Below are 25,510 nucleotides of genomic sequence, written 5' to 3'. Positions count from 1 at the left end.
TGGGAGAGGACAGAAACTGACTTACTACACTAACTGGAAAGGCAATATCCGGTCGAGTCATAGTGAGATAGTTTAACTTTCCAACAAGTCTTCTATATTTTTCCGGATCATCAAGAGCATCACCACTGTCAGCTGTCAACTTCAAATTTGGATCCATTGGAGTATCCAAAGGTTTAGACCCAAGCATACCTGTTTCTGAAAGCAGGTCACCTTGTCAGTCTAGTCTAGTGGGTCTGTCAGCTAGTCTTTCATTTCTCACTCACTAGTCAAGCCAGTCTCACTCTTGTTCCCGTATGTTCCTCGCTCCAAGCTACCAGTCTAGCTAGAAAGCCAACCAAGAACATATTTTTCTTTGGGAGAGAGAAATACCTTTGCTAGACTGAGCTACCTCAACTCCAAGAATGTACTTCAACTTGCCAAGATCTTTGGTCTTAAATTTACGCTGCAAATGTATCTTCAGCTACTTAATGCCTTCAACATCATCACCAGTGATGACTATATCATCTACATATACCACCAAAAATATCCTGCCCGCCTTGCTATGCCGGTAGAATACCGAATGATCACTGCCACACCGAGTCATCCCAAATTCTAGAACAACATCCGAAAATCTCCCAAACCAGGCTCTGGGAGATTGTTTCAACCATACAACGATTTCTTAAGTTTGCACACTAGACCAGACTCTCCCTCAGCAACAAACCTGTTGCTCCATATAAACTTCCTCATGGAGATCACCATGAAGAAAAGCATTCTTCACATCCAACTGAAAAAGAAGCCAATGATGGGATGCAACAAGAGAGATCAAAAGACGAACAGATGCAAGCTTGGCAACAAGTGAAAAAGTATGAAGATAATTAACCCCATAAACCTGCATATAACCTTTGGCAACCAAGCGTGCCTTCAAATGAGCCAAGGAGCCATCAGGATTCACTTTAACCTCATATACTGACCGACAGCCAACGACCTTCTTGCCAATAGGTAACGGTACCAAGTCCCAAGTGTGATTGTCAGCCAAGGTAACCAATTCCTCCTCCATAGCTATCCTCAGCCAGAGTGGGATAATGCCTCTGAAACAGACTTAGGGGTAGGATAAGACTCAACAGTAGAGAGACAAGTAGAAAAGTTAGCAGACATGCCTATATAAGAAACAAAATTTGACAAAGGATGTTGAGTACAACTACGAACACCTTTACGAATAGCAATGGGAACATCAAGATCAGAAGAAGGAATACTTAACTAAGGAGCAAGATCTGCAGGCGAAGTTGAAGTGGGAGGATCAATCTAGACCAGGGGTGCTGTATCAACTCGAGGACGCCGAACAAAGGTGAACCGAATAGGAGGAGGTGCTGGCCAAACAGGAGGAGGCGGACGCAGAGACGGAGTTGCAGCCGGTTGACCCTGGGAAACATTACGTTGCACCACATATAAAGGAAGATCCTCGTCCAACTCTGAGGAAACAAAAGATGTATCATCATAAGTGGTGGACTAAAAAAAGTTAGCATCAGCAGATACAAAGTACTTTTGAAGAACTGGTGGGTAACACCGATAACCCTTTTGAGTGCGTGAATAACCCAAGAAAATACATTTAATAGCCCTGGGAATTTGGACAGACCTGGACGATGATCACGAATAAAGCACACTCCCAAAAATCCTGGGCGGTAAAACAAAGAGAGGTTCAGTAGGGAATTAAAAAGAATGAGGAATCCCACCCTGTAACACAGAAGATGGCATACGATTTATAAGAAAACAGGCAGTCAAAATAGCATCAGCCCAAAAGATTTTTGATACTTTCATCTAAAAAAGAATTGAAAGGGTCACTTCTATTAAATGTCTATTCTTTCATTCAGCCACATCATTTTGTTGGGGTGTGTCTGAACAAGAAGGCTAGTGCAACATACCACAGTCAACCATAAAAGAATTAAATGGAGATGAAAAATATTCATGTGCATTATCACTACGTAAAACACAAATATTCTTATTAAACTGAGTCTGAATTTCAGTAACAAAGGCACGAAAAATGGCAAACAACTCAGAACGACTTTCATTAAATAAATCCAGGTGACTCTAGAATAGTCATCGACAAAGGTTACAAAATATTTAAATCCCATCTTAGAAATAAACAGGGCAAGGCCCCCCATACATCAGAATGCACTAAAGAAAAAGGGTATGCAGACCGTTTATTGACTCTAGGGGAATAACTCACATGGTGGTGCTTTCCAAACTGACATGATTCAAACTCTAAACTAGAAAGGGAACTAAAATGAGGATCCAACTTCCGTAAACTTTGCAAAGATGGATGGCTCCGCCGACAATGAACTTGGTGTGGAGACAAAACACTTGAATACAACCCCCTTTCTCACGTCCCCTACCAAGCATCTTCTTCGTAATAAGATCTTGAAAAATATAAGATTCAGGATAAAAGGTCGCTGAACAATTGTAGGCTTTAGTAATTTTATAAACAGAAAGCAGGTTACAAGGAAAGTCAGGTAAATGGAGAACAGAAGACAAGGATAAAGACTTAGTTGGGTTGACAGTACCCGTGCCAGTGACTTTGGCAAAGGAACCATCAGCAAATGTAACACTAGATTCTGTAGACCGAAAGGAAGGAAAATTACCTGACTCACCAGACATATGATTAGAGGCACCTGAATCAATGATCTAAGGGCGAGAAGTGGAGAAACACACAATGGCATTACCTATCTGGGAAAAGGTAGCTGTGGGGGAAGATGTAGAAGGCTGAGAAATCTGAAACTGTGTGAACCAAGCATAATCCTCATCAGATAATCTTACCACCTTACCCTCAGAAGGTGTAGCAGGAGACTCGATACTAGCTGCTGAATTAGCATACTGCTGTTGTGGTGGCTTCCCATGAAGTTTCCAACAAAAGCGTTGGATGTGTCCTGGTCAACCACAATGATTACAGGTCTTCACAGAACCAGAATTTTCACCGCCATTACCACTACCATTGCCTCTTCGACCTCCACGGCTAGCTGTACCACCACCGTGGCCCCCATTACGTCTACCATTGCCTCTCCCTTGACTAGAGGCAATAAGGGCTGAACGCTCACCATGAGCAGCTGCTGATTCATGTGAACTATCATGAGAAACACGAAGAATGCGAGAAAAGGTTTCTGCAAGTGAGGCAACTTTATCACCTTTAAGAATAGTGGAGCGTACTGAGTCATATTCCTAGCTCAGTCCTCCCAAAAAGTCCCATGACTGCAAGTTGTTCACGTTGATCTTGCATCTGTTTCACATCCAAACTAATGGGCAGCAATGCATTCAATTATTCAAACTTTTGTTTATAATCCGCAAAATATTTGGTTAATAGACTCCCCTTCCTATCAGCACGATAGAATTCTTGTGACAGCTCATATATACAGGATAAATTATTCTGTCCAGAATACACAACATGTAAGTAATCCCATAACTCCTTCACAGTATCTATGTGAGTTACTAAGTCAACAATCTATGAATCCATACTATTCAACTTCTGTCCCAGAATGTATGCATCTACAATTTTCCACGCTTCATCATCCTCTAGTTTGGCCTTTGTAAGATGTTTCTGTTGGCCACGACTAGTTAAAACAACCCACACAATTTTCTTCCTTTGCTGGAAATTACTCACTCTTTCAATATCTTCTCTGTAATAGACTTGGAAGAGCCCGAAACAACCTCAGAAACAACACCTTTGGAATCATCACCTGGTTCTACCATCTCGACCAAGCAAAACGATGCAGAAAATCACCAACAACTAACAAAAAAGGAGCAAAATCGACGAACCAGCAAGCAAACACAATTGCCAACAGCCACTGAAAATTCAGAAATCAATTTTGTAACAAAATCGATTCAGGGAAAACCTTAAAAACAACCTTCAAATCACCAAAAAAAGGAACTGAAATCGAAAAACAATCTCTTCCCAAAACCCTGAATCGATATCAAGCAATCACCACAAAATCGACAAACTATACCAAAACGCAGCATAGGGTGCTGCAATCCCTTCAAACTGTGGTCACGAAAACCTTCAAATCTGAAACCTTCAAAATTGCAACTCTGTCTTGATCAATCTGAGAGTAATCGAGTAGGTCCTAGGATGTAGAATCGACTCCTAAGGGCCTTGCTCTGATACCATGTAAATAGAACTACATTTAATGGAGGGGAGGACAGGAAGAAGATGAAGAAGAAGAGAAGAGGCTGTAATCCTTTGGGGAGAACAACCGTTAAGTGTTGAACTCCCCCTTTCATTAATATATATAAGTATAGGGTACACAAGAGACAAGAGAGGATAAAATCCCAAAATTAACCCCACTAACCCTTCTCGATATCTAACATGGAGAAAGGAAGAGTCTGTGGATTCTATTCCTGGATCTATTATTTATGCACCGTTTGATAACGTTTCTATTCTGCAGGAGTAATTTCTAGATAAAAGCGTTGTTTTTTGTGATTCTGTTCCGTGGGAGTGATTCTGCGGAGTGGAATGGCGGAAGTGTCTCAGCACTTCTCCCCTTTCAATCCATTCGCTGAAGGCTTTGCTGCAGCCCACTCCCATCCACCATCAACCTCAGCCACCACCACCACCACCACCACCACCACCACCGCAACCACAACCACAACCACAACCACAACCACAACCACAGCTTCCTCCTCACCTCTCAACAACCTTGGCCCTACCACTGCCACTGGAACCAGGGGCAGAAGCCCTAAGAAGGTCACTGGGGCACAGACACATGCAGCAACGCCTGTGTGACGACAACTGGTCCTGTAGGGGACAACTATTTGATGGATTGCCAAAGCCAGAGAGAAAATGAACAGCGCCATTTCCATTACTCTGTGATAACCTTATTCGTCACCTCAACTGGTGCTTGAACCATCAAAGACATAAGAGGCCTTAAACGAAACAAAAATCACAGCCAGCAACGAACACAGAGCTGTTACCCCCAAGTATAGCCATGCGAAAGCATAGGCCATCACAGAAATAATAAGCACCTTAGACAACCAAACACAAGTCCTATCTATTATATGTTTTGGTAGATCCAAAGTTGAAATTGAACTAATTTAGAAAAGCAGATTTGGTGTTGGATGTGCTTTAGTTCTTACATATGATCATGGCTGGTCTGATGATTAAGATGAGAGGGATAAGAATTAGAGAGTATCAGAAATCGTTATTTCTAAGATGAGAAGAAAGTTCCAAATGAAAGAGGGAGTGAAGAGAGAACCACATCGGCTATGACAAGCATAGTTGTCAAGGCGTCGCCTAGGCGTCTAGGTGCCTTGACAACTAGGGTCGCCTAGGCGGGCACCTTGTTGGAGTTGCCTTTTGTCCAGGCCCCCTCTAGCGCCTTGGGTTGCCTAGACGCCATGACAACTATGATGACAAAGATGACAAGAGTAGAGAAGAGGATGGTAGAAATCAACATTGCTGCCAAGAAGAAGAGGGTCTTCAACCCTCTCCAAAGCCGTCTTGATTTCTCATCTTTACACGACCCCATCTCTGTTATCAATCTGTTTTCTTTCTCTCTCTTTATCATCCTCTACCTCAAATCTATTTAATAAGGACGTAAAATGGCTACTTTGGAGCAGCAATATTGGATAGAAAAGGTACAAAGACAGAAAATGGGAAGGTTAATGAGGAAGTCTAGAAGGTATTGGAGGGAGGAAGCATGGAAGTTGCAGACTTGCTGGACGGAAGGGAGTGATGGACTCTCTTAGTCTTTCAGGCTATATTGATTGTGAAAAGCACCAATACTTTATGGAGACACAGAGGACACACGTAGTTTGCCGGTCAAAGTGGAGGCTTCGATTTGCTCCCTTTTCAAATCAATGGTAATTACCACTCAAATAGAACTTCAATGGAGGTAGTACTCACAGCTTTGAAGATTTGACGCAGCGGATGAGGCCCTACCTGAGTTCAGGGAGCTGCAAGGAGGTGCTTTCTTTGAAATTAAATTTGGAGTGATTCTCCAAAAGAAAATCAAACCTGGAATTGCAAAGTGCAATTCCAGTCCATAAAATTGATCTGGTGGGCCTCTCAGTCTCCAGAATTGGAGGCTATTAATATTTCTGACATTAGGTGAAATAAAGGCTGATTAGGAAAAGGCCTTATGACCATTATAAATAAAGGCCAATTCGTGGGAGCTTTCTTCAACTCTCACATTTTTGAAAATTCTGCTCTAAAGCTGTTGCTGCAACTTGTCTTCTCTAAAGGAGATTGTCTTGTGTGTGATCAAGGCTGGTGGGATTGGTGTTTGATCCAATCGACACCTTGTGGTGCGAAGCCCGGGTGGTTCTTCTAGTTCTCTTGGTTCGCCATTGCTGTGGATTCAAGTTCTGGTGTTTATTCAAAGGTCAACATTCAAACAAGCTACTGCCCAAGACAGTTTGCACAACAGTAAGTTTGAATCATCCCAACCCTAGCCATTCTTCTTCTAATCCTAAACAACCAGACCTCCTAGATTCCTCTCCATCTCTAAACCTTTTCTCACATTCCATTCACTGCCCAGACCATTCCAGCCTTTAAAACAGCCCCATATTTGGATTGAATGCTCCCCTGCCCCCTTGGAGAACTCGATCCTAGTTGCAGCCCTAACTGACCACTCTAACCCTAAAAACCCCACTCACATCTCTTTCCCCAAACCTTAACCCTAGACTTCTACCTTGCTGCCGGTTCTAGTTAGCAGTCCTATACCTATTAAACCTTAATAAGACCTTCACTGATGACTCCCCTACATCAACTAACCCTAACACTACCATCAAATCGTAGACCCCACTAAACCTTAACTCTAATTTGATCAAAATCACCTATTTTACCCTGGCCGAATTACTGTTCAGATCAGATCCTGGTTATTTGGCTCCTAGTTTGACTATTCAAACCTAAGTCTAAATTATTAGGTCCCAATGGGATGCCTTCTCTGTATAGGTTTGAAGCTGTAAAGCGGATCTGTATGTAAAGGGTGAGGATATAATTGTGCATTCTGGCTTTGGTATTGAGTGGGGTTGCTTTTTTTTCTTCTGCTAGTTTCTGTAACCAGGCTCAATCCCTTTGTAAAATACTTTATTTACTTTTGGCAAAAAAATCAGGATAAGCGAATTTGGATGCTATGCTCTATAGTAAACTCACTTCCAACTTGTTGTTTTTTGCTTTGTTTGACATGTTTATCCATAGGATGAGGAGAAATCCTCGTAGCCCATTCTCCTTTAAGGTTATTTTGAAGCTGTATTTCCTTGGAAGTGCAAAGCATCGGGTTGGGAGACAATTCAGAATAGGGTGATGATCTTGGGACACATATTAGAATAGAAGGAAGGGTGTGGTTCATCTCCCCTTTTGTTTTTCTTATGCATACGGTGAGTTGTGAATAAACCGATCATCTATTTGTGTTTTGTTCCTTCGCCAAAGAGGTTTTGGCTCCATTGCTGATGGTGTTATGAGTTGATTGGGTGTTCCCAAAAAACATAAGGGAGTTGATGTGCTTATGCCATTTTACTCTTTTTGGGGCTAGATGCCTTTTTTTGGGTGGGGGGGGGGGGCATACCCCATTTTCTGCCGTAGGTGCCTATGGGAGGATTGTTATGCTAGACTTTTTTGGGTATGTCTTATCCTCGGTGCAAGGAATTATACAGAGAGCCAATAATTTAAGGGTGGCTCATTGGGCATTAGCTGGTGCTACCAACCACACCCTAATCCTAACCCTAACCCTGATGCAAGTTAGCTGCTGGCATTAGCCCAGCAATGGGGATAAACTAAAGTGCAAAATAGGGAAGAATAGAAACTGGTTGTGGTGTCTTAATGTTGCAACAGAAAACAATAAAAAAATTCTGGAAAATCTGGATATCAGAATCTTAGATTTTTTTTTTGGTAGAAGAATTTTAGGGTTTTAAGTTGAAATTTAATAACTCAGAAAACAGAAATCCAATAGGGCTGAAACTTAACGCAGTGGTCTGTGGGGCCCAGAGAAGCTTGCGATTCCCCAACTGAGTGCATGTCATTATGTAACGTGGTCCATGAGCAAGTTTGTAAATATGCATTGCTCACCAGAAAGAGAAGGAAATTTGTACCATCTTTGATTATTGTTGGTGTTTCTGGCATACTTTATTTAAATGTTTTGTCCTGTTCTCTTTTCCACTTCCCTGAGCAGTATCTTGTTATACACTTATACCAGCCTAGATATGTCTACTTCTGCCAACTCATGAATTTGTTCACCATCTATTCTGCATTGTTCTTTGTTGTTGTAGGACTTTGATGTTTTGAGAATATGCTTTCTTTCTCCCTCTTTGAACACTTGGATGTTATATTTGAGTCGAAATATGTCTACTAACACCTAATTATGAACATGCTCACCTTGTATTCTGCTTTGTTATTTGTTGCCGTAGGACTTTGATGTTCGAGAATATGCTATCTCAGTGGCTGGGAGATTATCAGAAAAGAATCCGGCGTATGTTCTTCCGGCCCTTCGTCGTCATCTGATACAATTGTTGACGTATCTGAAGCAAAGGTAATGTGAAGGATCTTACTTTCTAATGATGGTCCCCAATGTTATTATTGTTATTGTTACTGTACCACTACCACTACTACCAGAAGATTGCACTGCAGTAGTAGTAATAATGTTGTAATAATTATTCTTCATTTGCATATTTTACTGCTGAGTCTTAGGATATTGACTTATCTTGCTATGTCAGCAGTGCAGATAGCAAATGCAGAGAAGAAAGTGCTAAACTACTGGGTTGCTTAATTCGCAATTGTGAACGCCTAATTCTTCCATATATTGCTCCGATACACAAGGTTCAGCATTGCTGCTTTTACATTAGCCAGTTTAGTGAATTATATTTCTGACATTGGCTGTAATTTTTCAGGCACTTGTGGCAAAGCTTAATGAAGGCAGTGGGGCAAATGCTAATAATGGTGTTATCAATGGAGTGCTTGTAACTGTTGGGGAGCTCGCTAAAGTGGTGGGCAAACTCTCCCCCTCCTCCCCCCCCTCCTGGCTGCCATTTTTGTTTTTCCATACACACACACAAAAAAAAAAAAAAGAAGAAGAGAGTGGTAGCACCATAGGCTCAATGCCCTAATCGAAACTGCCTCTTGACAGTCCACTTGGCACTCAAAATTGGGGCATGGTTATGCCCCACCTGTTCAGTTCAACATTTTTACACATGGTTGAAAAGAGACTGAAAATTGGAAAAAAGTACAGGGTAAACAGTCAGAGCTGTATATATTGATAGTTGAAAATACATAAGGAAAAGACCAGTACAAGGTGGACCATATGGTTGAATTGGACCACCAATTTGACAAGTGGCTAATCCATAGAGGGCCCTACCTATCCAATGGCTGGAACTTGCCACAGCATCCACCGAATGGTTCAAACCAGTGAGCTGTTGGGTTAAGGCCTAAAAATTGACCAATTTGCTGGACTTTTGCCTTTTACTGAAGAAAGAAGAAAAACTTGAAAACTGTTTCAGTTAGAAAATGTCTAATGCCATTTAAAGTTTTAAGGGTCCTTATAACATTCACAAGTGCTACTGAACTGTGTAAAGTTCACAAACCTTTAAATCGTAGTACATTTTAGGCTTTGGGTGGGATATGTTTTAAAGGACCTCCACACATCTCATTGGTTAAATTTCAAACCCAAAATGAACTTGTTATATGTGGTATAAGTGTGTCCAAAGTTGTGGAAAATAGAAAAATGCCACAAAACTTCATTATTACATGATGAGGAGCAAACCCAAGGGAGTGTGGTGGGTGGATTTAATTGAAACAAGGTTATTCTATTTCTGATATATTAGGACAGAAACTAATGTGGAATTGATCTTGAACCAACGAAAGAACCTGTGGGAGATTAATTGTAACAGGAGCCGTGATATAGGGACGAACAAAATCAATAACAGAAACCTTTTTTCAATAACAAATTTTTTTTTTCTTTTTAACATCTGAACGCAAAAATAAAAAGGAGATGACTTGGGCATCCCACTTAAGCCTCGATCAGCATCACACCGACCATGCAAAGCCTCTCACCTTGCAACTGCATATCACAGCCTATCTTTTATCTCACAAGTCACAAGAAAAAACAGCATAAAACCATCATCTTTTCTTTTGTCTAAAATCGTAGGCTAGAGTACAGCGCCCCTCTTTTTATTTATAATCTCAGTGAAAATCAAAATAGGAAACCTCTATTATGGTAGGAGGCTCCCTTTCAATAATATAGTAACTCTCCATAGCTAAGGAAGAGTCACCAAGATAGAAAGTAACTAGTAACTAAAGTAGATCTTAAAACCAGATCTGCAGGTTTTGTACCAGAATCGTAAACCTTCTTTCTTTGCACTATGATCTGCATCAGAAGCAATAAACTCGAATAACTTGAAACTAAACAAGATTCAAGAGGAAAACTTGAAGATGATTGCAGTGTAACAAAGCAAGATCAAGAAAATATTGTGAACCTTTAGAAAATAGAAAAAGAAAGTTTGTAGAAGAGCTTTTGCTTACTTGATAACTCTAGCACTAATTGAACGTTAAGGCTCTATGGAACATTCATTCACCAACAGAAACCTTCTCATTTCAAAAAAACATCCTTACAAAATGTCGCGTAAAGCCGTTATACAAGCATGGGACTTCCCATTCCGTAACTTATCCATAAGATCATAACGCATAAGCCTTAATTCCTTATGTATTAAGCAACTAATTACTTGTACCATTAGCAACTAATTACTTGTATCATTAGCAACTAATTACCTGTGTCACAACTAACTCGTTACTTACACTATAAGTGGCTAAAACTTATCCTGATAAGAAGCTAGAACTTCAAGAGATTACCTTACAAAAATACCCTTATTAAAGGGCGTACCCAGTGCACGAGGCTCCTGCCACTGCGAGGTCTGGGGAGGGTCATAATGTATGCAGCCTTATCCCTGCTTTTGCGGAGAGGCTGTTTCCAGACTCAAACCCGTGACCACTTGGTCACAATGGAGCAACCTTACCATTGCACCTGTCACTCCTACATTGGTAAGGTATGCAGCCTTAATTGTGTGTGTGTGTGTTTTTTTTTAAGTTATTCCTTTTTTAAGCTTGTTGACCAAGTGAGAAATCTTACTTTCTGATTTTGATTTTGGTTTAGGGTGGTTTTGCAATGAGGGAGTATATTCCTGAACTCATGCCCTTAATTGTTGATGCTTTGATGGATGGTGCTGCTGTTACTAAACGTGAAGTGGCTGTAGGAACTCTTGGTCAAGTTGTCCAAAGCACTGGGTATGTTACGTAACTTATATGTAGATCTCCTTTGTATTGTCATGTAACCAGCCATTTAATGCAATTGAGTATAAGTTGAATTTTTCTAGCACTTGCTCTTTGTTCTTTTTGATCTCCAGCATATATTAAGCTGGGTCCTTTGTGGGGTCAATGTAGGAGTGACTTGATGTTAATATCATTCTTATTTGCATGGACACGGATCTCTGTGAGGTTTTGAATGTTGATGTATCTTTGCTCTTAAGGATTGAGGTTGGCTGATTAATGTTCCACTTGTTTTTTTTCTGGTGTTTGAAGCTCTCTTTTACCCCTCCTCTATTGTATCTTTTGTAGCCTCTTCTTTCATAGGTCTCTCTCTGATACTATAATTATGTCTGAAATAGTATTCATATAATTACATGTCAGTAGCAAAATTGACGCTTTTGATGTTTTTGTTACTAAACTTAAGGTTTTTCTTCTAATATTGCAGTGCTAAGAGCCATTTGCATCAGATTATCATAATTCATGGTTAGATTTATTTTTTTAGTTGGCCATGTAACATATTTAATTTTAATTACAAAAGAAGCATATAAAAGTGTGTGTGTGTGTGTGTGTGTGTATATATATAAAATTATAGATATTATTTGGATTGGCTATACCTGTATACCAAAATAAACCTTAGAACTGGTTAACAAAAGGTATTGATATATATATATATATATATATCAGTATTTAAACCCTTACAGTTGCAAAATGCTCACCCCTTAAGTCATTTCTGGAATTGGCCTCAAACTCTTTGGATTGCTCACACCCATTCAGCTTGTCCTGCAGATGTGCACAATCTATACCAGTCATGATATACTTTCATGACACCAAATATAATTTTAGTTTTCTTATTCCACAAAAGTGTGGGTATAGAAATAGGATGTGACCCTGTTCCTTTTCTGCTCTAGTTGGTAAAAGAATATGCATTTACTTAAGGATGGATCTAAATCACCACACAACTGATTGGCAACAAGCCTGGTTTTCATTACTCAAATTTTTATGGAGGCATAGCCCTTACATATGCTTAAATAGAAACAAAAAAACATGATTCAAACTAGGCCTAAAACTCCTTAGCCAATAGCTTACCTTGGAGGTAGTCTACTGCTACTAAAACTTGAAGTCTAAAATAAAGGGAAACAACTTTAAACAAGGCTGGATTCATAGAGACGTAATTCAACCTAACTAAAACACTTTAATAATAATTAAAATAATGAATAGACTCTCACTAGAATAACTAATAAAGTAAATCCTGTATTCATCCCTCCTTCCCATATTTAGGTGCATTAAAGTGGCCTATTACAATAAAAACCCATTGGACCAAAGGTCCAGCATGTATAGAATCCAATCCAAGACTTGATTCCATTAAAATATGCCCATTTATGTTATTTATTTGCATAACCTTGTATTAGGAGAGAGTTCTGATAATTTGAATTATCAGCTGCTGATTGGAGAAAATTTCCCAGCCATGAAATCCTTGTTTTTTACTGCTTTTTTGGTTTTTATCGGAACAGTAGGGAAAAAAAGTTTTTCTTTGATTTTTAGGTTGCAGACTGATTTTTCTCTTGGCAGGTATGTTATTGCTCCATATATTGAATACCCACAGTTACTTGGTCTACTCTTGAAATTATTGAATGGCGAGTTGGCATGGTCTACTAGACGAGAAGTACTAAAGGTACTTGTTTATGAAGTGGTATGCTTTGTGCTGCTTTCCTCGTATTGTTTCCGTATATAACTTGTTCTGTCTCTTCACTAGGTTTTAGGAATAATGGGTGCCTTGGATCCCCATGTCCACAAGCAAAACCAGCAAAGATTGCCAGGATCACATGGAGAGGTTACACGTGCAGCTAGTGACACTGGTCAGCATATTCGGTCTATGGATGAGTTACCTACAGACCTTTGGCCATCTTTTGCAACATCTGAGGATTATTTCTCTACGGTAACTATTTAATAGGACATTGCACCTCTTGTCATCTTTTCTTGTTTCAGTATTGATATTTTGCTGCAGGTTGCCATCAATTCTCTTATGCGTATCCTTCGTGATCCCTCACTATCAAGTTATCATCAAAAAGTGGTTGGATCTCTTATGTTCATATTCAAGGTATCATTTTCTTTAGTTTTTTACGTGTATATTATTCTTTTCAACTGTGGGTTTTTGATTCCTTATTTCCTCTTTTGCGAGATTAGTCAATGGGCCTCGGTTGTGTTCCATACTTGCCTAAGGTAAGCACATATATCCCAATAAAGTTGAGGTTCCCCCAGTTTATATTGATTTTTATTGTTATTTCGTTTCAAATTAAGGATTGTATTAATAAAAAAAAGCAGCATTTACAAGTATGCTGTACAGAAATCTTACAGTTTAAGGGCCCTCTAGATGATTCAAAACAATCTATTCTGCTACCCCCCCACCCCTTTGTGAATTCATCTCAAGTTTGCGACACAGTAGAAGCTTGCAAGCATTGTGTCTCCTGAACTTGGGGACAGCGGACATCCAAGAAGAAACCATTCTCATTGCTTTCCTTCCAACCCTACGCACCAAAGGTTCCTTAGCTTCAACGTTTTGTCCATCTATGTACATGAGAAAACAGCAAAACAAAACATTCTCCATACTAATGTTGCTTCTTTTTACAGGTCCATCTCCCCATTGTCCATATTGTTTATTTCTAATGAAGTTTCTTTCAATGCAAAGGATGCAACATAATGTGAACAAATTTGTTAGATTTATAAGCACAAGGTCTTTTTATTTTTGACCCAAAATAGAAAGTAAGAATTTATAATTGTGATATCGTTCTAGAATTTAGATGGATAACAGAGAAGTCAAATGAGAATCTCACTTTAGGAAGTACAAAGGTAATGTATCCTAGATTGGTAGAGGACCAACTAGGAGCCAAACAACCAGGAACTATTATGAACACGTGAATCGGCTAGGCCAAAATAAGGTTTTTGGTGAAATTAGGGTTAGGGTTTAATGTATGGGTTATGTCAAGTCAAGGTAGGGGAGTCTATTAGTGAAGATCCAAAGCTGTCTTCATGGATGGAAGTGTGTAAACTTGAATGGGCAGCAAGGTTAGGGTTAGGGTTAGGGTTTTGGGTTTTGAAAAGAGGAAAAGATGGATTTTTAGGGTTTATGATGGTCAGATAAGGGAGCAACTTGGATCGAGTTTTCCTCACGGTGAGAGGAGATTTCAATCCAAAAAAGGAGGGATTTTGCTGGCTGGTTTGGTCTGGGCAGGATTTAGGTCTTGGGAAAAGTGAAAGCAAAAAGTGGAACTCCAGGGTTTGGGCTGTGAGAGGATTAGAAGAAGAATTGTAGGGGATGGGGATGTCTCAAACTTACTGTAGTAGCAGATTACTCTTGGCAGCAGCTTGTTTGAGGATGAAACTTGAATAAAAATTGGATCTTTAACTAGAACTTCAAAGAAATCTTCAAGAAACTTGAATAAGAGCTTAAAAAGAACCACCCGGGCTTCACACCACAAGGTGTCGATTGGATCAAACACCAATCCCACCAACGAACCACCCGGACTTCCCACCACAAGGTGTCGATTGGATTAAACACCAATCCCTCCAGCCTTGATCAAACACAAGACAAATCTTCAATGGAAGAGAGCAGCAAAAAGCCTTTTCATTATCAAAATTCGTGTTCAATACTTGCTCCCCTTACAATCTTATAGAAAAGACTAAAAAATAGACTCCTACACTAAAAAGGAAAGGCCTAACCCAATCCTTAACCTACAAGGTAACCTAAACTGACTAGGAAAGTGAAATAACAAAGAAAATAGACTCATGGCTGGACTTATAGAGTCCTAATCCAGCCCCACTTAACTAGTCACATGACCACTTAACCAAGTCACATGATCACTTAAGTGATCACATGACCACTAATTACACAAAAATAAAACTAAGTAAGGAATCCCGTACACAACCTAATTACCCATATTTTAGGCTCATAAAAGTGGCCTATTACATAGAAACCTAAGGGATCAAAGGCCCAACATCTATAGAACCCAACCCTAGATTTATTCCTAATAAAACAAGGCTATTTCCGTGATGAATCTGCATCAAAAGGGGGTTGGGGTTATCTCTGGTGCTGCGGTGGATGTTTTGAAACATAGACGATGTCAAGGTTTGAAGTGCTGATTCTTGTCTGGTGCTGTAGCGGATTGGTGTAATAATTTAGCTTTGGTGCCAAGCATTCCAGGAAGCCGAGTGTTGGCAAATTATGCAATTTGATTATGTCTAAATGTTTATAGAATACCTTTTTTTCAGTCATCCACTGCACATTTTGTGGACCGTAGTTTAACTTCTATTTTTCAGTTTTTTTTGTTCACTTGAAATTGGTGGTGGTGTGATTACTGCTGCACTTGATGAGATATGATTATTCTTGAATGTGGTTGAGATAGTTGGTCCATGTCTATAGGTTCTGCCTGATCTTTTCATCACCGTTCGCAACTGTGAAGATGGGCTGAAGGAGTTTATAACATGGAAGCTAGGAACCCTGGTATCTATTGTGCGCCAGGTATTAATTGTTGTTATTGTTGCTTGTTTCAGCTAGTCATAGATTCATTGACTGTTGGAGTCATTCCAAGAATATTGATTTTGTTGTATCTGCAGCATATCCGTAAATATTTGGGGGAGTTGCTCTCTCTTATAGCTGAACTGTGGTCTTCATTCAGTTTGCCAGCTACTAACCGCCTTGTGCATGGCTCTCCTGTAAGTGTGGCATAGTTATTTTTCTCACACTACCAGCTGTTTTTGGCTTAAACTTTATTGAGGTCATCTTGTATCTTCTTGCTTGGAAAATATCTTCTTTGCAGATTCTGCACCTGGTGGAACAACTTTGTCTGGCTCTCAATGATGAATTCCGAACATATCTTCCTGATATTCTTCCCTGCTGTATTCAAGTGTTGATTGATGCAGAACGGTGCAATGATTACACTTATGTTCCTCATATTTTGCATACCATTGAAGTCTTTGGTGGTTCGTACTCTTCAACTTTGGTTTTGTTTCTGTGTCTATTCACGTCTATCTTAACTATTTCCCCTATATGTGAAGTATAACAAACAGTGTGGCAGTTCTCATAAAACATTCACAATGTAGGAACTTTGGATGAACACATGCATCTGCTTCTTCCTGCACTTATACGTTTGTTTAAGGTGGATGCTTCGGTGGATATACGACGTGCAGGAATTAAGACTCTTACGAGGCTGATCCCTCGTGTGCAGGTTGATATCTAGCTTCTATATGCTATTAATTTGGACTAAACAAGGATTATGATTTCAGAATTTTATTTTTCTTTCTCCATTCTAATGATTATTATTCTTTTCAACTATTTCAGGTTACTGGTCACATATCATCTCTTGTTCATCACTTGAAGCTTGTCTTGGATGGGTCAGTTATTTCTATTCTCTGACAAACTCTTTTCTTGATTCAGGAACTACCATGAATACAGTTTATGTTTATGTTTAATGTGCTTTTTTATTAGTCTGGATCTTGTTGGGTGTGGACTGGATGGGAAAAATCCCATTACCAATGGGTGATTGAAATGTCAAAAAGTGTCAGGGACTGTGGACCTGATTTGTATATGTTTTTCTGCCAAAATATGCTTATCAGATACTCAACTACTCAAATTTGATGTGTTACGGGTTCATTGCTAACAAATGTTCTTTTTCATCCAGTTTATACTAGACTGGATCCCACCTCTTCCTATGACATGATGTGCAAATTAGATTTTTGTTTGTCTTGCACACGTGTCTATGTTTTTTTTTTTTTGTATGTAAATGGGTATGCATTTGTGTCTACTGATCCTATATATTCTATGTTTTTTTGTCCTTTAATCTTGTTCTTTTTTGGTTGTCTTCTTTATTCTACACGTCCACTGTTTAAGTATTTCAATTTGCAGAAAGAATGATGAGCTTCGAAAGGATGCTGTTGACTCCCTTTGCTGTTTGGCTCATGCTCTTGGGGAGGATTTTACCATTTTCATCCCATCAATCCACAAATTATTGTTGAAATATCGTTTGCGGGTCTCATACTTTACCTTATTTTATCATTTTTATTGTCATTAATTTTTTGGTTGACTTCCAGCTTATTATGGAGGTGTTGAATGACACAATTTTCTTTCCAGCACAAGGAGTTTGAGGAAATTGAAAGTCGGTTACAGAGACGTCAGCCACTCATTTCAGGGAGTATCCCTGCACAAAAATTGACTCGTCGGCATCCTGTTGATGTTATTAGTGATCCCTTAAATGATGTAGACCATGACCCATACGAGGAAGGGTCTGAGATTCACAAGCAACTCAGAAGCCACCAGGTAGTTTATTTTCTTTATTTGATTTTTTTTTACAATTTTCTGTAGATACCCTGTTGAATGATCCCAGCCATGTCAAAAATGGACTTCGAGATATGCTTTCATCACTTTCATCAGTGTATGGATAACCTAAATAGGAATTATGCTATTCCTTCTGTTTGTTCAAAGATTTGGAGTTGTGAATGTTGTAGTTTGGACTCTGTCATTGAGCAAATCATTGGGCTTTCTTCAGTCCATGATTGTTATTGGAGTTGAGGTCTTATTCTCCCAGTGCTCGTGTAATTATTGTTTCAAGTGGTAAATTATGTAATTTTGGTAATCTCTGCTATCTCTATTGTCATTAGTGGTAAGAAATGTCTTCTCTTTGATAGTTTCTGTATGCTTCCAGCTTTGAACTGGACTTAGGTTCTATGCATTTCACATTCTTGTTGCTGTTGGGATTACATATCAGGCAATATTTTACAACTTTATTGCTTAAAACATCGTAATATCGTATAAGGTAGTTCTCTTTTGCACTACTCCCAGACCATGTTGGTACAACATTGAGACTTGAGAGCATGATTAAAGATTCTGAGTTCGTAGTTCGTACTCCAGTGGGCCTTCCTTATTTTAAATTTACTTAGGGATAAGCCATGCCTAAAATTTAAACCCTTTTTACTCCAGCTCTTTTGTTTCCATATTCAAACAATATATGCTCATTTTGGAAGTGTGTAGTGGAAGTTCTCCCTCATGCTAACTGGTGGGTGTGGCCGTGTGGGAAGAAATGAAAACGAGGAGTTGAGGACGTCTGGGAGAAACTTTCTGTTCCTCGTACTTTGATGTCATGCCGGTAATAACTCATTGGGCAATTGGTTTCAATGACTGTAAAAAAAAATATATTGACTTTATTCTATTGTGAGATATTGGAGACCTTTAGCTTGGTCATCTCCTTCCACTTGTTTATGGAAGAATACTTCTGATGGAGGGTTAAACTCAATTTGAGGACTAAGCTAGGACTTATGAGGCCAAGGATCTGTTTTGGGAATGATGTTCCTTTTGTGACAAGTAATCTTTGTTTTTGTTGTGTTCATGCTAGTTGTGAGTCTAGTTTTAGGTCTTCAGTCTGTACCTAATATATTCTTTTATCAATTCCATATCTTGTTGCTTTTATAAAGAAAGGAAATGAAAAAGGAACAAATATGCAGTCTTGAAAGAATACCCGTTAAGGATTCAAGTTCCTTCAGTCTTTACCCTCTATTTAGACTTGGAGTTTACTTCAATCTTCACTCTCGTTTGGAACTCTGCAGACATCACACGACAAGCATATATGTTTCTGATGTGACATACTTTGCATAACATCAAATGGAGGGGGTGAGAAAAATGTTTCTTTTCCTTACCATGTATCAGAAGGCTTGATGCAAACCAGATTGCATCAAAGTACCTACATCCACTCGATGGTTCCAAGGAACCACAGCAGTTTGAAATCTGATGTATGATGTAAGAAATCAATGAGGTTGTGGAGATATGTCTGGTTAGTAGGAGAAAATAAACAAAAGGTTTCTATGATATTGATGGAAGATTAAAGCTAAGTGGCCAAATGAATACAGATCAATGGCAAGGAATAGAAGTTGAAGTAGCAGCAGCAGTAGCATGTAATTTTTTCTCTAGGGTTAACTTTGGGTAGTAAAAAATTGTCCATTTTGTGTGATTTTGGTAGTCTGAAATGTTATTATAAGTTACCTATCCAACGAGAACAAGTTATGAATTGAAGATTAAACTCAAACCAGGGAAATCCAGTTGGAAACTTGGAATTTAGCTCAAACAGGATCGCAGGTGGGTTTGGAACAATAGGATGGAAACAGAGAAAGTCAATGAACAATTCAGGTCAGATAGGTCTGAAACTGTAGTTGATGGGTTAATTTAGCATGTAGATTAGGGCTGCAAAGTTTGATCAAAACGTGATGGTTGGATTGTGAAATCTGAAGCAAATCTACTGCAACTAGGGAACCTAAAAACTGCAGAACCGATAAGAGAATGCTAAGAGTTCAAAACAGAGTTTAGTGAGAGATTTGCTCATAGGTTATAGCAATAAATTGAGGTCATATTCAGCCAAATAAATCGGAGTTGAAAATAAGCAGAATTTTATTCTAACTAGGAAATCAGAATTCGACTAGAAGTTTGGGGTTTTTTAAAACTGAAGTTAAATATGAGAATAATGAGGCAACTTGAAATCATATTTGAGCAGAATATAGCAACTAGAATTCAAAATCAAAAGCAAACCTGAAGGCAGAACCTGAAGATATGTTAGAACAGTATAGCCACAGGTAATAGGGTTAAGAATTCTGACCTGAAATTACTTGGATGACACAGAAAAAACAGAGAACGATAAAAGAACAGATGGAAAAATAGGATAATGGGGCAGGAATCCACCAAAAATCAGTGAAGCATAGCTGTCAAGGTGCCGCCTAGGCTTTGAGGCGGGTTTATAAGGGCTGGGTGGTTAACCACCTTTCACAAACTCACCAAGGTGGGTGCCTTGTGTGGAATTCTTTTTTTTTAACATATTAATTTGATGCTTTTTTAAAACATTTTTAGTGGACAGTGTATATAATTTCAATGCACTGTTATGTATAGAATTGTTAATATGTATCAACAAAAATCAAATTGATACCCCATTTAGTTTTTTGATTGGTTGTGTACACTATTAAGTTACACTGCATTTCACTTTATCATACATGGTTATTAAAACACCCAAGGGCATCGAAGACGAAGTCAAAAAGAAAATAGTACTAGAAGAGGAACTCAATGGAACTCGATGCCGACGCAGATTCCTCTGCTGCAATCGACATAGATGCCGCTGCCAGGTAGGTTCTTTCAGGTATGTTTCTTCCTCCTCCTGTTTCTGGCTTCTATTTTTCGTTTCATTTTTTCTGCTTCTACCGGCCTCCTCTTCTCTATTTCCCCCTCCCTTTTTTTCTCTTCTTCTTCCGGAGTCCTCTTCTTCTCCTTCTGGTTCCTGGTTTCTTTTTGTTTTCTTTCTTTTTTTGCTTCTAATGCTTCTTCGGATGCTTGAGTGGCTACTTCTGGTGGCACTTCGGCACTCCTCCCTGAAAACTTCTTTTTCCCTGCATATTTTTTATTTCTTTATTCTTCTCATTCTTCTTCCCTTCTCTATTCCGTGTTGTGTTTTTTTTTTCTCTCCTCATCCTTTGCCGCCTTCTTCTATGGCTGTGGCAGTAGTGGTGGCTCGCTGGCTGGCTTCTGCAAGTGTTGGCCGGTGGCTTTGGCTGCTACTACTATAATTCCATGATTTAAAATTCTATGGTTGCTGGAATACTAACAAATGCATTGCATAACTAATAATAAATATGAATGCCATCGAAAAAAATAAATTCTATATTTTTTTCGATGGCATTGATATTTAGTATTAGTTATGCAATGTATCTGTTAGTATATGTTATGCAATTATATGACTGTAGTTTTGTGATTATGTGATTCACTGATTTTGTAATTCTGTGCTTATGTGATTTTGCAATACCTTGATTATGTAATTCAATTGTGCAATATGACCCTGAACATCAGTTTCTAGGTTTAACCCACTCATACATTCCTAGGGAGCCTTGTCGCCTAAGTGCTTAGGCTCCCCTCCACCGCCTTGGGTCACCTTGTCTCCTTGAGAACTATGCAGTGAAGAGAATCTACTCTTCCACTAAGGAATCCACCTTAGTTTTCACTTGGAATCCACCAAGTAACACCACTGAATCCACAGCAGTCAGTACTAAATCCACAGCAGCAAAATTTCACAAAAATTGAAAGCTATATTTTATAAATCCGTGTGCCTGAATGGCTGGATATATATATATATATATATTATCTAAAAAAAGGATTCCTAAGGCTTATTTCCGCTAAAATATGCTCCCTTTTGTAATTTTCCTGCATCACCAGCATCTTTCAATTTCGAGTTCTATCAGGAAAGTTATGATGGTTTATTGAAGGGATGCTAATTTGCAACGAGATTCCTACTTTGGATGCTTAGTTAGTTTAAGAGTTTTAGCAAGGTTATTTTAGTCTTTTATTTATATACTTGCCATCAGATTACATTAGAATAGACGGTGACGATTGGTTCTTAGTAGGGTTTTTCTTATATAAGCATTATAAAGGTCAGAAGCTTGGATTCTTGTTATTTTTAATGGTATTGCTGAGTTGATTCTCTCTCTCTCTAATTTTCTGCCCTTTATTTTTTGGGTTTTGGCAAGCTTCAGTGTTACTTGTCGATTCTAACAAGGTATTGCTGGTTAGCTTGGTTCCAGGCATTGATTGAACCTTTATGTTTGATGATATTTGCCAAATGAATAATGGGTGAAGTAGAAAACTCATGGTTCTCTTTTGGGTTCTTACGTGTAAGAGAAAGTTGACTGTTTAATCTTATTCACTATTGTTTCTTGTATTTGGCATTTTTCAGTTTAATAACCAAAAGCTCTTTAGAGAATCTCATATACAACCTGGATTATAGATAGTGGACAACAAGCCAGTTGTTTGAGTAATTTGATTTCTTCTTGTCATTTCTTGCTTTGGAGCCAGGATTATTTATATCTTTTGCAAGTTTCTTTTAGGTTAATGATGGTCGACTGCGGACTGCTGGGGAGGCCTCTCAGCGCAGTACTAAGGAAGATTGGGCAGAATGGATGAGGCATTTTAGCATTGAGCTTCTCAAGGAATCTCCTTCCCCAGCATTACGAACTTGTGCAAGGCTTGCACAATTGCAGGTGTGACAAGCTGTTTTCACTTTTATTACTTAAATCTTCACTGAGCCTTCAATTCTATCTTACACATTCGCAGCCTTTTGTTGGGCGGGAGTTGTTCGCCGCTGGTTTTGTTAGTTGTTGGTCACAACTGAATGAAAGTAATCAGCAACAGCTAGTTCGGAGTTTAGAGATGGCATTTTCTTCTCCAAATATTCCTCCAGAAATTCTAGCAACACTGCTTAATTTGGTAAATCTTTCTGCTTGAATGAATATCTTTCCACATTCTTAAAATGTGTTAACACGTTACTTTATTTCTTCTCTTACCCAGGTAGGTCTTGAGAGTTAACTAGGTACCAAGTCACTTAAACCTACACATATTGTAAGAAAGAATGGGTGCCCAAATGCACCTAAGCTAATTGGCAGTTGCTATGTAATTTAATGGCACAACTTTATGGTGTTATTATTTTTAAAATTACTGGTTATATTGACATCATATTTCCGAAGCATGACAGCTGAAATTAGCAATAACGTTCAGTTCTTAAAGAGAATGCTAGCTGTAAATAATAATAATTATTCTGACAAACTTTTCAGTCATGTAAGGGTGATAAATCTGCTCCATTTGAAGTAAATATGAACAGATTGATGAATGACCGACTATTGAAGCTAAAATTATGGGAAGACTCAGAATAAAAAATTTTGTTCTGCAACCCAAAGGGCTTAAGTTGGCTATATGTGGGGCTAGATTGCCTAGAGTTCACAGTATTCATTTAACTTTGGATGTTTGAATTACATTTTGACACCATGAAGAGGTTTTGTTACTGTATCTTTACAGGCAGAGTTTATGGAACATGATGAGAAACCTCTACCCATAGATATTCGACTGCTTGGTGCTCTTGCAGAAAAAGTAAGTTTTTCATATTGTGCGACTGATCAAACTCAGCAAAGATCCTCTATAGTGGGTTTTGGATTTCAGTGCCTATGCTATTGATTATTTTGCCTTTGAAAAGATTCTTTTTATTTTTAAATTTATAATATTGAATCATCCCTTCCTTCAGTGTCGAGCATTTGCAAAGGCTCTGCATTACAAAGAAATGGAGTTTGAAGGTGCTCGCTCCAAAAAGATGGATGCAAATCCAGTTGCTGTGGTGGAAGCTCTTATACACATAAATAATCAATTGCACCAGCATGAGGTCCTATATTCATCTTTTTCTTCTGTTTTTTTTTGTTTGGAGGGGGGGAGATAGGCAAGAAAGAGGAAGAACTTATCAGAGAATAATGAGAGGATAGAAAAAAACACGATCCCAAGACGGGAAGACCAGAATACTTTTCCCTAACCGTTAATAGCAGCCATATACAGCCATGAAACACAGACCCCTCTAAATCACGATCCTTACAATCCACATCCACTTCATGAACGAGACCAGGATTCTATATTTTTCTTTGTAGGAACCGATTTTGTTTCAGTTAACAAGCTGGTGCATTGTAAAATTTCATTTAAATCTTTGTCATAAACATTTGGTAGTGTGCTGGTGCACTCTATGTACTAATGAAAATTTGTTTTCTCAGGCAGCAGTTGGGATACTGACATATGCCCAGCAACATTTGGATGTTCAACTGAAGGAGTCGTGGTAAGTTTTTCGATGGATACTTCATATAATTACTCTAAATTCTTTTTCTTTTGTATATCGTTAAATAAAATACAGGATGATTGTTACGTATCGGCGCATTTTGGGCATCTCTTTCGTATTGTTGTAGTTTCTCTTCTCCTACTGCCTTTTCAGGTGAGACTAATTGTTCATATCCTGGATTTTGATTAGGTATGAAAAACTGCAGCGATGGGACGATGCTCTAAAGGCATACACTGTTAAAGCGTCTCAAGCGACGACTCCACATCTTGTTTTGGATGCTACATTAGGTTTGTAGTAGATTATGTCGTCTTATCGCCTAATGTGCATACCTGATTAGTTTAATTGTAGTTTATCGACACTATTTATCATTTTATCGTAGTTTTTGGTGGTTTAACCGTAGGAACTATCAATATTGGCTTTCCTGCTTGGGTGTAAACCGTAATTGGTATTGTAGTAAAATCAAATGTCACCAACTAGAATCTATGAAGAAGAAGACGAGAGGAAGAAATAAAGAAGAGAACTGAGAGAGAGAAAGAGATAGAGAGCCACCATAGGAATTGGAAAAATATCCCTATCGTGGTCTAGCCCCACAATATGTATTATATTTAGGAAACTGTGGAGATTTGAGAATGTCATTTTCCATTTTTCATTTCTCATCCCTCTCTTCTCATCTCTTCATTCCCCTTTTTTTGTCTAGAACTCAATTTTCCTTACGTTGTTTTGTTTGGATCCATGTAGCCGACCCCATTAAGTTGGGATAAGGCTGAGTTTGTTGTTGTTGTGGAGATTTGAGAATAATGGCTTGTGACTTTATGATCACAGCCCCTCTTTATTTATAATAGATGAGAGAACATTCTAGAATAGGTACAAGGACAGAAATACCCCTAGGACAAAAATACTGCCCTTAAACCCATTTTACAACACTCCCCCTCAAGTTGGTGCATAAATATCAAACATGTCCAACTTGCTGACAATAGATAAAAAAAACTTCTACTATTAGTCCCCTTAGTAAAGATATCAGCTAATTGATCACTAGATTGAACGAACGGAATGCATATTGCTCTTTGCTCCAGCTTCTCCTTAATGAATTGACGATCGATCTCAATATGCTTAATATGATCGTGTTGAACTGGGTTCTGAGCAATGCTTATTGCTGATTTGCTGTCACAGTATGGATGCATATGCAGCTCAACAGGAACACATTGATGTAGGCAAGCTGATGTTTGACAAGCATTATGCTAGGAGTAAGCATAAAAAAAGGGCTGGTTCACTTGGCCAATTGGTGAACCAACCCCTTGGGCCATGGGTCTAACGTCCCTTGAGTTGGGCTGGGAGTTGCTGGGTCTCTCAAACCCAGATCGTAGGGGGTATATTAGTCAACATCTTATTGTCATTCTTCAAGGATATCTGCTGGCCGATGGGTACTCATGGTGGGGACCACATTATTGCAACTTTGACAAAGAATATTCCAGTGGGGTTCACAGGAAAGGAGAGCTGGCTGCTGTATTTCTAGAAGACAATATTTAGTTTCTTTTTTCAGTAAATCCATCTATTTTCTAGTTGCTAATCTTAGAACATTGTCAAGTTAGTTTCTATT

At 38.8% G+C, this 25,510-nt stretch overlaps 1 protein-coding gene across 1 annotated transcript in view; it reads left to right on the top strand.

The window, feature by feature from the left end:
- Positions 1-25,510, top strand: part of LOC122660173 (serine/threonine-protein kinase TOR) — a 111,888-nt gene that overhangs the window by 45,317 nt on the left and 41,061 nt on the right. The window contains exons 12-32 of the mRNA XM_043855365.1: positions 8,368-8,489; positions 8,677-8,776; positions 8,848-8,943; positions 11,103-11,233; positions 12,824-12,926; positions 13,008-13,190; positions 13,260-13,352; positions 13,439-13,474; positions 15,672-15,770; positions 15,866-15,964; positions 16,069-16,231; positions 16,352-16,476; positions 16,590-16,642; positions 17,154-17,277; positions 17,379-17,564; positions 22,154-22,306; positions 22,380-22,532; positions 23,118-23,189; positions 23,341-23,475; positions 23,852-23,913; positions 24,103-24,200. Of these exons, the coding sequence (XP_043711300.1) occupies positions 8,368-8,489; positions 8,677-8,776; positions 8,848-8,943; positions 11,103-11,233; positions 12,824-12,926; positions 13,008-13,190; positions 13,260-13,352; positions 13,439-13,474; positions 15,672-15,770; positions 15,866-15,964; positions 16,069-16,231; positions 16,352-16,476; positions 16,590-16,642; positions 17,154-17,277; positions 17,379-17,564; positions 22,154-22,306; positions 22,380-22,532; positions 23,118-23,189; positions 23,341-23,475; positions 23,852-23,913; positions 24,103-24,200 (2,386 nt within the window). The remainder of the gene's footprint in view (positions 1-8,367; positions 8,490-8,676; positions 8,777-8,847; positions 8,944-11,102; positions 11,234-12,823; positions 12,927-13,007; positions 13,191-13,259; positions 13,353-13,438; positions 13,475-15,671; positions 15,771-15,865; positions 15,965-16,068; positions 16,232-16,351; positions 16,477-16,589; positions 16,643-17,153; positions 17,278-17,378; positions 17,565-22,153; positions 22,307-22,379; positions 22,533-23,117; positions 23,190-23,340; positions 23,476-23,851; positions 23,914-24,102; positions 24,201-25,510) is intronic.

The sequence above is a fragment of the Telopea speciosissima genome, chromosome 4, assembly GCF_018873765.1.
Source record: "Telopea speciosissima isolate NSW1024214 ecotype Mountain lineage chromosome 4, Tspe_v1, whole genome shotgun sequence".
Lineage (NCBI taxonomy): Eukaryota > Viridiplantae > Streptophyta > Magnoliopsida > Proteales > Proteaceae > Telopea > Telopea speciosissima.
This window is presented reverse-complemented; position numbering and strand designations above follow the sequence as displayed.